Source organism: Cryptosporidium muris, genomic scaffold, assembly GCF_000006515.1.
Source record: "Cryptosporidium muris RN66 scf_1106632373461 genomic scaffold, whole genome shotgun sequence".
In the NCBI taxonomy this organism is placed as follows: Eukaryota; Apicomplexa; class Conoidasida; order Eucoccidiorida; family Cryptosporidiidae; genus Cryptosporidium; species Cryptosporidium muris.
Window position 1 is genome coordinate 403092 of NW_002196576.1, and position 14385 is coordinate 417476.

The 14385-nt window shown below is 24.6% G+C and overlaps 9 protein-coding genes across 9 annotated transcripts, besides 23 other annotated features; 5 read left to right on the top strand and 4 right to left on the bottom strand.

Moving 5' to 3' along the window:
- Positions 1 to 100: 100 nt before the first annotated feature.
- CMU_001610 (uncharacterized protein) lies at positions 101 to 742 on the top strand (the record flags this gene model as incomplete). Its single annotated transcript, XM_002141603.1, has 1 exon — positions 101 to 742. The coding sequence occupies one exon, from the start codon at positions 101 to 103 to the stop codon at positions 740 to 742; it is 642 nt and encodes a 213-aa protein (XP_002141639.1).
- A 4-nt stretch (positions 743 to 746) lies between these two features.
- Positions 747 to 816: a sequence feature (AT_rich).
- Positions 817 to 923: 107 nt separating this feature from the next.
- Positions 924 to 1629, bottom strand: CMU_001620 (hydrolase, NUDIX family protein; the record flags this gene model as incomplete). The annotated part of the gene is made up of 5 exons (XM_002141604.1): positions 924 to 1075; positions 1165 to 1216; positions 1288 to 1348; positions 1405 to 1453; positions 1518 to 1629. 5 exons carry the CDS (start codon positions 1627 to 1629, stop codon positions 924 to 926), a joined length of 426 nt encoding a protein of 141 aa, XP_002141640.1.
- Positions 1079 to 1159: a sequence feature (AT_rich).
- Positions 1292 to 1327: a sequence feature (AT_rich).
- Positions 1628 to 1703: a sequence feature (AT_rich).
- A 148-nt stretch (positions 1704 to 1851) lies between these two features.
- Positions 1852 to 1925: a sequence feature (AT_rich).
- CMU_001630 (translationally-controlled tumor protein, putative) lies at positions 1924 to 2442 on the top strand (the record flags this gene model as incomplete). Its single annotated transcript, XM_002141605.1, has 1 exon — positions 1924 to 2442. The coding sequence occupies one exon, from the start codon at positions 1924 to 1926 to the stop codon at positions 2440 to 2442; it is 519 nt and encodes a 172-aa protein (XP_002141641.1).
- A 162-nt stretch (positions 2443 to 2604) lies between these two features.
- Positions 2605 to 2678: a sequence feature (AT_rich).
- A 22-nt stretch (positions 2679 to 2700) lies between these two features.
- Positions 2701 to 3507, bottom strand: CMU_001640 (uncharacterized protein; the record flags this gene model as incomplete). The annotated part of the gene is made up of 1 exon (XM_002141606.1): positions 2701 to 3507. The coding sequence occupies one exon, from the start codon at positions 3505 to 3507 to the stop codon at positions 2701 to 2703; it is 807 nt and encodes a 268-aa protein (XP_002141642.1).
- Positions 2897 to 2917: a sequence feature (AT_rich).
- Positions 3033 to 3250: a sequence feature (AT_rich).
- Positions 3490 to 3533: a sequence feature (AT_rich).
- A 137-nt stretch (positions 3534 to 3670) lies between these two features.
- Positions 3671 to 3759: a sequence feature (AT_rich).
- Positions 3760 to 3872: 113 nt separating this feature from the next.
- Positions 3873 to 3920: a sequence feature (AT_rich).
- CMU_001650 (PRP38 family protein) lies at positions 3919 to 4653 on the top strand (the record flags this gene model as incomplete). The annotated part of the gene is made up of 1 exon (XM_002141607.1): positions 3919 to 4653. One exon carries the CDS (start codon positions 3919 to 3921, stop codon positions 4651 to 4653), a length of 735 nt encoding a protein of 244 aa, XP_002141643.1.
- Positions 4644 to 4699: a sequence feature (AT_rich).
- Positions 4700 to 4728: 29 nt separating this feature from the next.
- Positions 4729 to 4792: a microsatellite.
- A 14-nt stretch (positions 4793 to 4806) lies between these two features.
- Positions 4807 to 4851: a sequence feature (AT_rich).
- Positions 4852 to 5002: 151 nt separating this feature from the next.
- Positions 5003 to 5051: a sequence feature (AT_rich).
- Positions 5052 to 5062: 11 nt separating this feature from the next.
- On the top strand, positions 5063 to 6649 carry CMU_001660 (uncharacterized protein; the record flags this gene model as incomplete). Its single annotated transcript, XM_002141608.1, has 1 exon — positions 5063 to 6649. One exon carries the CDS (start codon positions 5063 to 5065, stop codon positions 6647 to 6649), a length of 1587 nt encoding a protein of 528 aa, XP_002141644.1.
- Positions 5272 to 5327: a sequence feature (AT_rich).
- Positions 6641 to 6902: a sequence feature (AT_rich).
- Positions 6903 to 6908: 6 nt separating this feature from the next.
- CMU_001670 (acetyltransferase, GNAT family protein) lies at positions 6909 to 7721 on the bottom strand (the record flags this gene model as incomplete). Its single annotated transcript, XM_002141609.1, has 1 exon — positions 6909 to 7721. One exon carries the CDS (start codon positions 7719 to 7721, stop codon positions 6909 to 6911), a length of 813 nt encoding a protein of 270 aa, XP_002141645.1.
- Positions 7722 to 7856: 135 nt separating this feature from the next.
- Positions 7857 to 8115: a sequence feature (AT_rich).
- Positions 8116 to 8426: 311 nt separating this feature from the next.
- Positions 8427 to 8491: a sequence feature (AT_rich).
- An 11-nt stretch (positions 8492 to 8502) lies between these two features.
- Positions 8503 to 8531: a sequence feature (AT_rich).
- Positions 8532 to 8543: 12 nt separating this feature from the next.
- Positions 8544 to 10697, top strand: CMU_001680 (dual specificity phosphatase, catalytic domain-containing protein; the record flags this gene model as incomplete). The annotated part of the gene is made up of 1 exon (XM_002141610.1): positions 8544 to 10697. One exon carries the CDS (start codon positions 8544 to 8546, stop codon positions 10695 to 10697), a length of 2154 nt encoding a protein of 717 aa, XP_002141646.1.
- Positions 9528 to 9593: a sequence feature (AT_rich).
- Positions 9858 to 9884: a sequence feature (AT_rich).
- A 117-nt stretch (positions 10698 to 10814) lies between the features above and the next one.
- Positions 10815 to 14279, bottom strand: CMU_001690 (RNA recognition motif family protein; the record flags this gene model as incomplete). Its single annotated transcript, XM_002141611.1, has 1 exon — positions 10815 to 14279. One exon carries the CDS (start codon positions 14277 to 14279, stop codon positions 10815 to 10817), a length of 3465 nt encoding a protein of 1154 aa, XP_002141647.1.
- Positions 11433 to 11490: a sequence feature (T-rich).
- Positions 14280 to 14385: the final 106 nt, after the last annotated feature.

Sequence of the window (14385 nt, forward strand, 5' to 3'; positions counted from 1 at the left end):
TAAACTATTTTCTTAAAAATTCGAAATACACAAGAAATTACACTTTTCCCTAAATTTTTGTTTTACAATCTTCAAAAGAAAACATTAATTCTTCTTATTAATGGAACTGAATGATGTTAAAATGAATGTTGTGGAGGAAAAGGTGGAAGAAAATATCCAAAATAAAGTACCAATTAAACTAGAGGATGAACAAAATAAATCAATACAAAGTGAATATATTCTTGGATATAATAATAATGTTGGATTAAATAATGAAAATTATAGATCTCCTGTAGATTTTACTAAGTTTGAACCAAGCTTTTTTAGAAGATATGTAGCATTCTTTAATGAAGATGAAAAAATTAGGAATTTAGATATATTAAAAGATAAAGAATATTATTGTAAAGAGATCAATGAACATTTTAGTAATTTGGAAATTAATCCTGTGGAAGTAATTCGAACATTTCTAGTATTAAAAAAAATTTCAGAATATTCAAATCATTATACTGGTGTTTCACCAGCTCCATCTCCAGAACCGGGTGTATTAATTTCAGAAAATGGTAAAAATCGTAAAGGTACTTCATGCAAAGAATCTATTGCGGATCCATCAATTATAGATTCAAATACAAATACTATACCTAATTCTCATTATAGTGAAGAAACATATAATTCCGTTATAAATCCTTTAGATTATGATAATGATAATAATACATCTACAAGAGTAAGCAGGAAATCTAAAGCAGGTGGAAGAGGAAGAAGGTGACCTCTATTTATTATTAAGTTGTATAAATATTTACTTTAATAATATTAATAATATAACTAATATATATTAATATTGGGATCAAATATTGGACAATTGTTTATTATTATTGTAAATGTTATAGAAATAAAGATATATTTGATTATAACATCAGATATACAAAAGTATATAAAGTGATTAATAACTAGTTAAATTCAATATTAAGTTTTTCTAATGCTTGTATATATATTTCAAATAAAGATTCATGTTCAATAAGAGATCTGGCTTCTTCGATATAAGCCCATGTATATTGATCATGTTCATGAGATAATACAACTGTTGTATTTGTACATTCGCCTGTAAATTATAAAATATTAAAATTAAATTTTAGGAAAAATGCAAAATCAGAATTTATTTCTTTTATTTATATAAAATATATAACATACCAAGAAAATATACTACAGTTTTATTTTTTCCCCATGCTTTATAATGTATTTCCTGTAAGAAAGATAATATTAAAGAATAACATTTAAAAGAAAGAAAAAAAAAAAAAGTTACTACAATACTACCTTCTTAAAATCATAAATTTTAATATTATCTTTTTTTATACCTGTCTCTTCATATGTTTCTCTAATAATTTACATAAACTCAATATTTTATACAAGTATATATAAAAAATTCCTTACCTAAATGCTGTGGTTAATAAGTTATCAACTTCATGCTCATCACAATGGCCTGTAAAGACAAACCTTAACTAAGGGAGATGTCTACATAATAATAAACTTATTTATTTTCTTACCCTTTGGTGGAGACCAGTGTTTTCCTTTTGAACATCTTAAAAGTAAAAATTTTGGTACATGGCATTCATCTAATGTAAATAAAATAATGCCAGCAGCTAATAAATCGCTCATTTTTATTTATTTCTTAAAAAAAAAAGGAAAAGATAAATAATATCTCTTAATAATTATAATTAGTATATTAAATTCTAAAAGATGCCACGATAAAATAAAAAAAAAAATGGGCGCGCCTACAACACCTTAACTATCATATGTCTTCTAACCTTTATAGGGGTTAACTTAATTTATTTTTATCTTTCTACTTTACTCTTTTTTTTTCTTTAGAAAAAAAAAGACAATATTATATATATTATATATATTATATATTTGTTATATACTTTTGGTTTTATAATTTTGTAAATAATAATAATGAAGGTTTATAAATGCGTTTTTACAGGGGATGAGGTTATATCTGATTCTTATAAGCAATTAGCTCCTTTTGGTAGAGATGAATTTATGGATATTGCATTTGAAGTTGAAAGTAAACGGATTCTAAAGGGCTCTGAAGATTATGGAATTTCACATAATACAGAAGATGGTGAAGTAGAAATTGGTACTACTGATGCAGAAACAGTTAATGATATTATTGATGCTTTTAAATTAGAATCTACACCATTTTCAAAAAAAGAATACATGTTATACATTAAAGGTTATGTTTCTCGTCTAAAGGGATATCTTGAACAAAATAATCCTGACAGAGTTGAGAAATTTATGCAAAATACTCAAGCTTTTGTTAAGGTATTATTAGAACGTTTTAATGATTTAGAATTTTATCTTGGCCCATCTCTTGATTGTGAAGGTATTATTATTTATGGTTACTATAATGATGGTGACTTAGCTCCCAGATTTATTTATTTTAGAGATTCATTAAAAGAAGAAAGATATTGAATTCTTTTAAATTGATATTTTGAAATTTGTACAATGTAGATATTAGTTATTTGATAATAACTATAGTATTAATTAGATACCAAGTTATTAAATAGTAGTTTTCTTTTAGATATTTAATTAATTTGTTAAATTGAAAATTTGGAAGAAATTGTATTATGAAAGTTATAATGTAAATATCTTAATAAATAATATAGATCAATATTAGAAATAATTAAATTTGTAAAATGAAAAAAAAAGAAAGAAGTTATCGAAATTTAACTAACGACTTATTATTTTTAATAAACTATCCGCAACTTCAAGACGTTCTATCTGATTCTTAATGTCTTCATTTCTTTTTTTCTTTTCAAATCTATATTGGAAGATAGCAAGAGATATTGAAAATATTGCAAATAATATACCAAGTACTATACAATATATAAAAAAACTTATTGATAAATGTATTGAAAACCCATTGTTAAATAATAATATTATTATTGGAGATATTATATATGAGATCTTTAAAATTGTAAAAAAACTTATTAAAAAGTTTAAAAAGTCTATTATTGGAATAAATACTTCATTAAAATTCCATTGTTTCTTTTTAATTATCCAAATATTTGTTATTAATGATATTATTGTTATTAATAATGATAAATATATAAAATAATTTATAGAAAACCCAAATATTAAAATATTATCAAATAATTCTTTATCATATTTATATTCTATACAATAATATATAGAATAATTTGTAAAATTATTAAATTCTTCATATATTAATGAATCTTTATATCCTTTATATTTTTGACTTAAATTTTTTTTAATAATTGGAATAATATGTTTTAATGATGATGATTGTTTTATTAATTGAAAATTATTTAGTATATTTTCCTTATTTTCCAAATTTTCTATTGAGTTACTTATAAAACAAATATTTGATAAAGATCCAATTACTTTTAGTCCAGATTCATTTCCATTGAACCAATTATTATATAATAATGATGTAATTAGACTTATAAATACGAGAACTTCAATTATAGACTTTATCCCAATAATTAATTTCTCATCTTTTTTTTTTAAAGACATTATTTTTATTATATATATTAAAATAACCACTAAAATCTTGTAATAACATTTTTAAAATAGACATGTACGTCCTAATAATGTCTTATACTGACTTAATATTTTTATGAAATAATGCAGTTTCTTAATATTTCACTTATAATATATAATAAAAATCACAATCCCCTTAATTATTTTAAAATTTTTGTAATATAAATAGTCAAAACTATTCAATTAATTCTTTTCTTTTTTTTTTTTTAGTTATTGAAAAATATACAAACATGCATGGATTCTAACAAAAAAACGCTCAACGGTAATACAAAATATTTTTTTTTTTTGGCGCCAATTTTTATGTAATATTTTCCAAAGTATTCCTTAATTAGGTACAGATTTATAGATATTATTATTACTAATAAAATTTAGAAATATAATTTAATGATTGAACAAATTGGGGATACTCGAAAATTATTTTTAATTAGTTCAATTCTTAGAAATCGTGTATTTTCATGTATATATTGGAAAAGTGAATGTTTTGGTTTAGATAGTGAGACAATATTAGATAAAGCTATACAATTGGATTATGTAGGTAGTACTTTTGGACCAGAAAGAAGACCTTGTACATTTTTATGCCTTTTAGTCAAACTATTACAGATTCAACCATCACTAGACATTATTTTGGAATATATTACTAATCCCGAATTTAAATATTTAACTGCTTTAGGAATAATATATTTGCGTTTAGTGGCATCTCCAAAAGATATATATATAAATTTAGAACCTTTATATAAAGATTATAGAAAATTAAAATGTCGAGATTTAGATGGTTCATTTTATATTTTATGTATAGATGAATTAATTGATAGATGTTTAAGAGACAATGTACTATTTGATATAGATTTACCATATTTACCTAAAAGATTAATGTTAGTTAAAGAAGGTATTTTGAAATTTCCTAGGGAATCAAATATTAAATATACTCCAATGAAACTTGAAAATAAGATAAGAAGAAAGAAAGTATGTAGGAGTAATCGTTCACTTTCTCGTTCTCAATCCCCTGAACAGAAAGATTTGTTACCTAATAAAATAAATAGAAATTCAAAAGAAATAAATTTATCTGTTGAAGAATGGAATAAATTAAGGAAGAATCTTGGTATAAAACCTTTAAAATAGATTATTTTAAGATTTGAAAGTATAAATAATATTTAAGATATTTTTTCTATATGTAACTCTTATTCTAATGACACAATATATTAGATATATATTAAGTATGTATATTATATATTTATATATATATATATAAATATATATAAACTTTAGAAATAGAAAAAAATAAAAATAATTTTTTTTTTTTTACCATTATTTAATAATCACTTCTAGGCTACTGTTTAAGCATGGGAGTTGTTCCTGACAATACCCGCCTTATTCATAGCTACTTTTTTTTTTTTTTCCTTGTTTTTTAAAAAAAAAAGATTACCTAAAAATAAACAGAATCTAAATTTAATAAAGGAATCTCTGTGTGTTAAATATATATATTTTTAATATATAGTTTTAATATAAAAAATTAAAAACAGAATCTAATATGCTACTAAAATTAAATAAGGAACATAGAAAACAAGATCATCAATCCTTATATTATGAATATTATAAATTCCGTGACAATTTTATCCGAAATAATAATACAGAAATATCAGCTATAGATATATCTTTAAGAAATATGTTAAATGAATCCAGAAAAACTAGACGTGAAATGTTTTTAAATGAAAAAAGGATAAGTCTAATAACTTCAAGAAATTTAATAGAAAATAATTTGAGAAATGAAAATAATAAAATAATAAAAAAAAATTCAAGATATATTAAAGAATGGAATTTAGCTTTAACATGGTCATCTGAACTTGTAAAATACAATTATTTAACACTTTTTACTTGGGATACATTTATTAAAAATTATACACCAGGTGAATGGTTAGTAACACCAATAACTATAGGAATTCGTTGTATTCTTATATATGGCAATGGATATTGTGAGATTCGTGATGAACATGGTTGGACTATTTTTGTAATTGATATTCCACCATTTAAACATAGTGGATTAACAATACTAGATGGTATTTATAATTATATAATAGATACTTTTATATGTTATGATGTTATAGAATGGAATAATCTTAAAATATGTGATTCATCTACAGATTGTCGATTGTATTTTTTAAGATCAAGATTTCAAGAAGTTGGTTTAGATGATTATAATAATAGAATAGAAATAGAAAATGAAGATATTTTAATTGATATAAGAAATGATTTATCTCATATAAAATATTATTATCCTTATAAACATTTAGATAATTGGAATAAAAGACATAAAAATAGTATTAAGATTCAAATGGCTAATTATTTTGAGATAACTAAACAAGTTATATCATCTTTATATCTTGGATCTATTAATGCAATTGAAAATAATGATATGAATAAACTTTTAAGTTTTTTTGCATTTGTTCATCGAGATTCTTGTTATACTTATGATTATAGTTGTTATTGGTATATATGGCGTGATTATAATATGAAACCACCTGGAATATTAGGTAATTTATTTATTGATTCAACTAAAATAAAGAGAAAAAAGGGTATGAAAAAAATAAAAAAGAAAAATCATGATATTCAACAAATTATTACTGATATGGATGCTGAAGGTGAAGATGAAATAAATATGGATTCAAAAAATGATGGGATATCATTTATTTTAGAATTAAGAAATTCAAATGATTTATATACAAGTGAAAATTTATATATGGGGAATTTATTGTCACTACATCCAGAAAATGTGAATAAGATTAGTTTAGATACATTTAATAAAAATTCTAATTTTCGATTAGTTAGAGTATTTGTTGATTCATCTCAAATAGAGATATTTATGAATAATTTTAATCAAAAGATCTCATTACCTTTAGATTCAAATATAAAAGGATCTACAGGTTGTCTTTTTGGGACAATGAAGATAATTGGTTTAAATAGCAGATGGCATGTAAAAGCTGATTCAATAGATTATATATTATTTCAATGTACAGAATTTTTTAAGAAAAAAACTGAGATTCATTTAGCAATGAATGACAATAATAATATTGTTAGAAATTATAGTGTTCATTTTGAAGAATTAATAGAGATTTTATAAATAAGTAATTTATATTTAAGATTTTAGTTATAATAAGATATTTTTGAATTATCTATATAATTTTCTTTGATATTTCTCTTTGAAATAATACTAAATATATAGATATTTTAAGAGATATATTAATAGTTCACACTTTTATTATATAATTATTAATTTAGAAGAAAAAAAAAAGTATTTGATTAATTTCTTTTAATATTAATAAAAATTATTACTAGTTATTATTATTTAAAAATTAAACAATACAAATAAAAATGTACACCTAATCTAAAACTAATCTTTCACCAATATTATTTCTTTCAATTATAGATGATTCATCACTACGTTCAAATGATTTTCTCCATAAAAGTAAATCACCTCTCATTAGACCTCTACTAATTACTTGGACTAGCTGATATCCATGTTGCCCTATAAATTTTATTGGTGAAGTACTCAAATTATTCGTATATAAATGTATTTCTCTATAACCATATTCTTTAGCAAAATTTTCCATTTGTGCTAATAATCTAGTACCTATTCTCATTCTCCTACTTTCAACACCAACAACTAATCTTAATAATCGTGCTATTTTAGGATCATCTCTATAAGGAGCTAAACCTAAACAACCAACAATAATTGATTCAGGTTTAATTGTTTGTTTATCATCATTTTCTTCTTTATTAAGTGATTTTGTAGTATTTTGTTCATTTGCAAAACTTCTACGTTTTTTTAAAGGTCTTTTTACTAATTCTGCAACCCAAAAGTGATATCCAGGTGATATCATATACATTTCATGAACATTTCTTAAGTCTGTACAATTCCTAATATATGATTCAACTTCCCATCTAGATCTTCCAATTAGGTATATAATATATAAAACTAAAGAATATAAAAGCTGTTTAAAACTTAAAAATACCTTTCCTATTAATAATAAAGCAATAATATCTGGGACATGTTGAGTTATATAAAAGAATACTGAAGGGAAAGTTAAAGAACGAAAATGTTTAAAGCAAACACTTCGTACACCATCAATATCTGCTGGTTTAAATTCCCGAATGTTTAAATCATAACCTCCATAGGGACTATTATCATTCATTTTGCTAAAATTTTAAATCCCAATAAAATTATTTATAGAAATCGGCTTCAGAATATTATCACCTTTTCATTACTTTTAAGTAGCCGCTATTCAGTGTACTATTAATAAAAGATAATAAACCAATCTTATTAAGGCTTAAATTAACTAAATAATTTATAATATCACTTATATTAAATTATTTCAAATAGGTTAATTCTACAATTTTTTTTATTTTAATATAAAATATAATATTATTTATGTATAATAAAGAAAAGTGCTTTTTTGTATAATAAATGGGATTTTATTTATATATAATAATAATTATTGGAAAATTTTGTCTATAAATTTGTATTATCTACCACTCTATTTTGAATTATATTTTATTTTATTATTTTTTTTTTTTAAAAAAAAAAAAGAGGGGAAAATAAGAAGACAAGTTTATTATTTTTAGAAATGTCGCCACATTACATACATGCAATACGTATTGTTGGCGCTGTAGTAATATTCTGCATGCAAAAGGAAAAAGAGAAAAAGAAGAAAGAACTAGAAACATGAATTAAAAGAATGTATACTAAAATAAATAAGACATACAAACTTTAGAACATATATATAAGATTAAGTAATTGCAAAAGTTAAATAACTAAATTGGAAATAGAGAATTGCCAAGATAATCCAGAAATTTTGAATCTCTATTAAGACATTTTTCTTTTTAAAGAAAAAAGAGAGAAATAAATTAAAATATACAATTAATAGTTTTTTAAAACCTTTTTTTTCTTTTTAAATTATAAATAGTTTTGACAGCTTAATTTTGATATAAAATTTTATTAAAAAGGGATTTATTAGATGGAAAATTTAGATACTATTCCAAGAAATAGTGAGTTTGAATTGCAACAACTTGATATTGTACAGAATAAAATTGACAATACTCCCTCATCTATAGTAAAAGTTGCAGGGCAAATAGCTTCTAGAGTTATTGGTAGTGCGGCTAGTCACTTTATATTAATTATATTATGTATAATTCAAGTTCTATGGTCAATATTTCTAGATATATATAGTTTCATATATAAAGGAATATCATTTTCAATTGCAATATATTGTATATATGATGCATTAACTATATTTTGCAATTATAAAAAGTTGGAAATAACTAAATGGCGTAGTGTATTTGATATTTTGGATGGTATAATTAGTATTATAATTGGAAGTATTGGTTTTTATGACCCTTTATTATTTCCAGTTGGATGTATAAAATTATTAAATTATGTTCTTAATTTTTCGAGGATTTTGAGATTATTAAGACTACAAGTTGGATTAAATAAAAGATTTTATGAAGATGGAGAATTCTGTCTCGATTTAGTTTTTATAACAGATAGAATTATTGCAATGGGATTACCAGCAGTTGATATAGAAGCTACTTATAGAAATCCTTTGGATGAAGTCTCATTATTTTTCTCAGTGAAATATCCTTTCCATCATTTAGTAGTAAATTTATGTAATGAGAGAGCTAATTATTCTTCTACATATTTTCACAGTATACTTACTTGTCCATTTCCGGATCACCAAGTACCAACTTTAAGTTCAATGTTTATCTTATGTTATATACTATTTGAATATTTGAAGTTTGATAAAGAAAATGTTGTAGCTGTACATTGTAAAGGTGGTAAAGGACGTACTGGATTAGTGGTAACTGCATGGTTATTATACTCAAAATTTTCTTCTAATGTTAAAGAAGCATTATCATATTATGCTACTAGGAGAACAGATTCTCTTTTACCTGGTGCTCCAAAAACTATAAGAAATCCATCCCAATTACGTTTTCTTGATTACTTTAATATTTTATTATCATATAAAGATGTTAAATTTAAACAAAAAGATTCAAATAATTTAATTAAAGAATCAAATGTTTGCTTTAAGAAAGATATTATAGATGGATTTGTTTCTGGATATACTTGGTCAATAAAAAAATTCCAGATTTCGAGAATAAATAAACAAAATGAAAGATATGAATGGTCATTTTCTGATTTGAAATTGTGTGACGAGATAGGATTACCATATTGCCTATTTGATGATTTATTGATTAAGCCAATACATTTAGAAATTTTAAAGAATGGTATTTCAAATGTATACGAATGGAAGATATATCTTCATTCAGATTGCAATATAAAAAATTATTTAATTAAAAATGTCTCATCTACTAAACCTTGGTCAATTTCCAAAAGTAAATATTTACAGCTTTTAAGTCAAAATAAAGATTTTGTAGTATATCAATATTATGATGAGAATGTTAATCAATTTTCTATTATTGATAAAGATCCTTTGGATATGTTAAATAAATTAGTGAAGTCACTAGATTTTCAACCATTTCAAGGAGATTTATTAAAAAGTTCAAAAGATAGAAATATAGAAGATTTTGAAGGATGGATTAGTAATGAATTTGTAATTAAGATATATCCATTATCAGAGGAAAGTTCTGTCTATGAAGATCCTGCTGAAACAGGTACATTACATAGTGAAGATATTTGTTTTGATAAAGATACTTTAAGGAAATCATCTAATTGCCTTCGACTAAATGAATTTGTAAGATCTAGTTCAGATTCATTTGGAAGTTGTATTACATCAGATTTATCAATAAATCAAGAAAATACTAATGAAGAAGATTATCTATTAAAAGAAATAAATTTTGATTCTGTAGATTCTAATAAAAAAAATAAAATACTTGACTCACTACAATACCCTTTAAGAAATATTAAGAAATGGAGCTTATCTTTATTTTCTAGTTCAATACCATTTGCTCATATTTGGTTTCATCCATCTTTAGTTCATATATCAACTGATTCAAGATATTGGTATTTTATAGTAGAATGGGATAATGAAGATAATTGTTGGATAGTTAAAGAATGTTTCTTAACAGTTCTTTTAAAAGCTCCCCTTAACATTGATTTAAGACAACCAGGATTTGAAGATATATCAGTTAATATAACATTCCAGTATAAATAGTATTTCGCATTAAATTTATGAATTTATTTCCTAGAGAGAAGAATTTACTTTATATTGTAATCTTCTATAAATATGATATGTAAAAATACTTATATATTGGTTAACTTCAAATTCTTACTACTTATAAACAAGATTTTCTACAAACATCTTTTTAAAGTCATCATTAGAAAGAGATTTAGGTTTGTCAGAATATTTGTAATTATTTTTAATTTCCATAACATTAGATTTTATGTCTGTATTACTGGTGATAGGTTCTACAGAATATCCAGATGAATTTTGTACAGAACTACCAAAGTTAGAGTTCAATATACTCTCTTTATTTAATAAATCATCTACTTCATCAACTTTCTTAATATTTGTTTGTATTTGTTCTATCCAATTTGATTTAAATTCAACTTTACGTTTACTTCTAGAACGAGGTTCAATTCTATTTATAATTTTTGGGGTTTTATTCATACTATTTTGTGGAATTGTTAAGGGACGTTTAGAGTTATTCACAGTGATAGATGTTGAACCTAGTTTCGTGCCATTTAACATATGAGCTGTTAAAGCATCAGAAGCATTGGAAAATTCAATAAATCCATAACCTTTTGATTTACCATCTTTATCTTTACAAATAATAAGTCGGTTTATCATTAAATCTAAAGATTCAAAATGTTTCATAAGATCATCCTCATTGATAGATTTGTCAATATTTTTGACAAATATAACCCTGTCATAAGATTGAAGTGTAGATTTCTTTTTTGTTTTATATCTACTTTTTCCACTTTTGCTTTTATCTTTAATTTTATTTGCTTCGTTTCGTCTTATTGGTGGGTTAGATAAGTAAATTTCTATACCATACTTAAGTATATTTGGAGAATTTTTGATTTTCTCAAGAATATCTAAAGTCATTTCTTTAGGTTCTATATCTATATAACCATAACCTTTACAGTTACCATTTGAATCTTTAATTATACGTATTTCTTTAATATTACTCTTGAAGTTATCAAAAATTATATTTAGAATTGCATCTTCAGAATCTATTGGAGCTTTTATAGGTCGGATATATAAAGTCCCTTCATCAGGGTATATTGTTTTTCTTTGTATATCTGCAACTTTTTGGATAGATCTTGAATTACTTACTGTTTCAGTTATATCTTCCTTATGAACTTTTAGTTGTAAATTGTCAGGAAGATTTATACTATCATTTTTGTGCTTCTTTGGAGTGTAAGAAGGTGGTGGCATTTTCTCACCATGACTTATATCATGGTTTAAATACTCTGTGGATTGTACACCACCTTGAACTAGAGGAATTGGGGGAATTGAAGAACTCTGAGATGACGAAGATAAAGAAGAACTTCTCTGTATAGGAGCAATTAGATATTCATTGGAAATTAATGGAATTGAGGATATAGAAACTAAGCATGGTAAAGGTGGAATTGGAGGAGCAATAGAAGGTTCAATAGCCTCTCGGCCATCCCAAGTACATTGAGTCCGTATTTCTATATCAGCAGGAATTAGTGATGATCTTGATCCACGTGAAATTGGAGAATTATCCTTATTATCCATAGATAAAGAGCGAAATGAGGCTGAAGAGGGGGATCTTGAACCTGGAAATACAGAACTTGTTGGAAATAAAGATACAATATTTTTAGAATTTACTGGTGTTCCTGGTGGTGTATGATATCTTGGTAATTTTATAGTTGGACTAGGTAAAAAACCGGATAAACTGTATTCTGAAGAACATTCACTAGATGTTTCAAAATCACTTTCAACTACTTTGCGATAAGTTCTTCTTTTATCTCTTCTAAGTCTTATTTCACTAAGACATACTAAATCAACCTTATCATTTGCTGTATTACATGTAGGATTAATGTGTGAACTAGATGGTGCACATGGTGATTCAGTAATACAAGATACTGGAGGAGAGACTTTTAATTGACTATTTAAATCATTACCTATTTCATTAATTAGTGAATATTCTGCAGACCCTTCTAAGCTTGCTGAAACAGTTGATATAGGTAATTTAAGGTTTACATTCTCAATACTATCCATACCTTCAGTTTCTGATATTTTTATTTTATCTAACTTTTCATAGCCATTTATAAATACACTTTTAAGAGGTTCAGCTGCCTTTTCAATACATTTCTTATATCTGGGTAATAAGATTTCTTTAGATTCGTTATAATCTAGCTTCCTTTTTATTGAATAAAATATAGATGGGCAAAGATGTAGAAGAACTCCATTATAAGAATTTATGATTTTGTCGCATATATCAACAAGATTTCTACATTTGTCAGTTGATCCTTCAGATTCAAATTTTATCCATTGTGAGAAAAATACGGTTGCTGCATTTACAGGGAATAATTCACTTTTATCTAATTTTAGATTTTGGGAACAATTAGTATTTCTATTTTTATTATCATCAAATTTATCAATAATGGCCAAACAATCAAAATATAAGGATCTTATAATATCGTCATAGTTTTTATTTTGTTGTAGTAATGAGATATTGTGGACTGAATCTACTGCTACTGTATATAATTCAATCAAGCCCTGATAATTAGTGACATGTTCCAAACTATTTTTAAGCTGTAAACAAATTTTACTGATATAATAATCTGCAATCTGTTCTCCTTGTAAAAAATTGCTATGTATAGGATACCAGGACCATACAGACCTTTTTTTATAAGCAAAAGAGTTAGAATCAGTATTCACTGAAGAATTTATTAGTCTATCTCTAGTTACATCTACAATGGAACGAAAGTACAATATCCAGAGTTTAATATGTTGCTGGAAATGTTGTAGAGCACCAAGATATACTGTTAGTAATAGGTGAGGACAATTACTTGTTGTTGCTATAAAGTTTGCAAATTCAAACCACAAATCTAATCTTAAAGAGCCTAGATCATCCAATGCACGTCTATAAACCATTATAACAGGATCTATAGAAGTAAAAGAATATTCCCTAAATAATAAAGATTCAGATAATTCAGTGTTTTTTGATTTATTTGTAATATTACTATTATCCTTCGAGTATTCTATAGATTGCATTCTGTCAGTTTCAAATTTAATATAAGATTTCCAAGCATCATATAATTCTTGTAAATTAGAAACATTATCAGTTTGTACTTTCATTTCATACGGTCTTCTTATATTCCATTCAGTATGCCCCTTATAGTGGTATTGCTTAGATAAAGACAAAGGTACCTTATAACTTTCAGGTAAATCTTCCTCCCAAAGTCTATATTCATCTAATAAATCAGGTAAACCACTTAGGTGTAAACCTAATTGTCTATAGAATAAATTCCTAATTCTCTTGATTCTAACATCTAGATCAGGAATTGTCTCTTGATATTCTCTATATGCACTCCATATTACTGGACCTTCTGTAGGGTGCAAACCACATATATATAGTGCACCTTCAAAAAGTTGTTCCATAAAACTTTCTGGCTCATTAATCTTATCATCTTCTTTAAAATAATCTATATAACGAAGGTGGTTATCAGCTATTGTTGGATTGATCTCAATGCTCTCAGTATATACATCTATTTTCAAATTTGTTTTTTTCAAGTCGCACAGACCAATATTTTCCCCCATAGCTTATTGCATTTAATTCTGCTACTTGAATGCCTGGTTGTTTATTTCTTTGCATCTATCAGTACCCCAGGAAAAAATAGTTACTTTGCAATTTACAGCTATATTC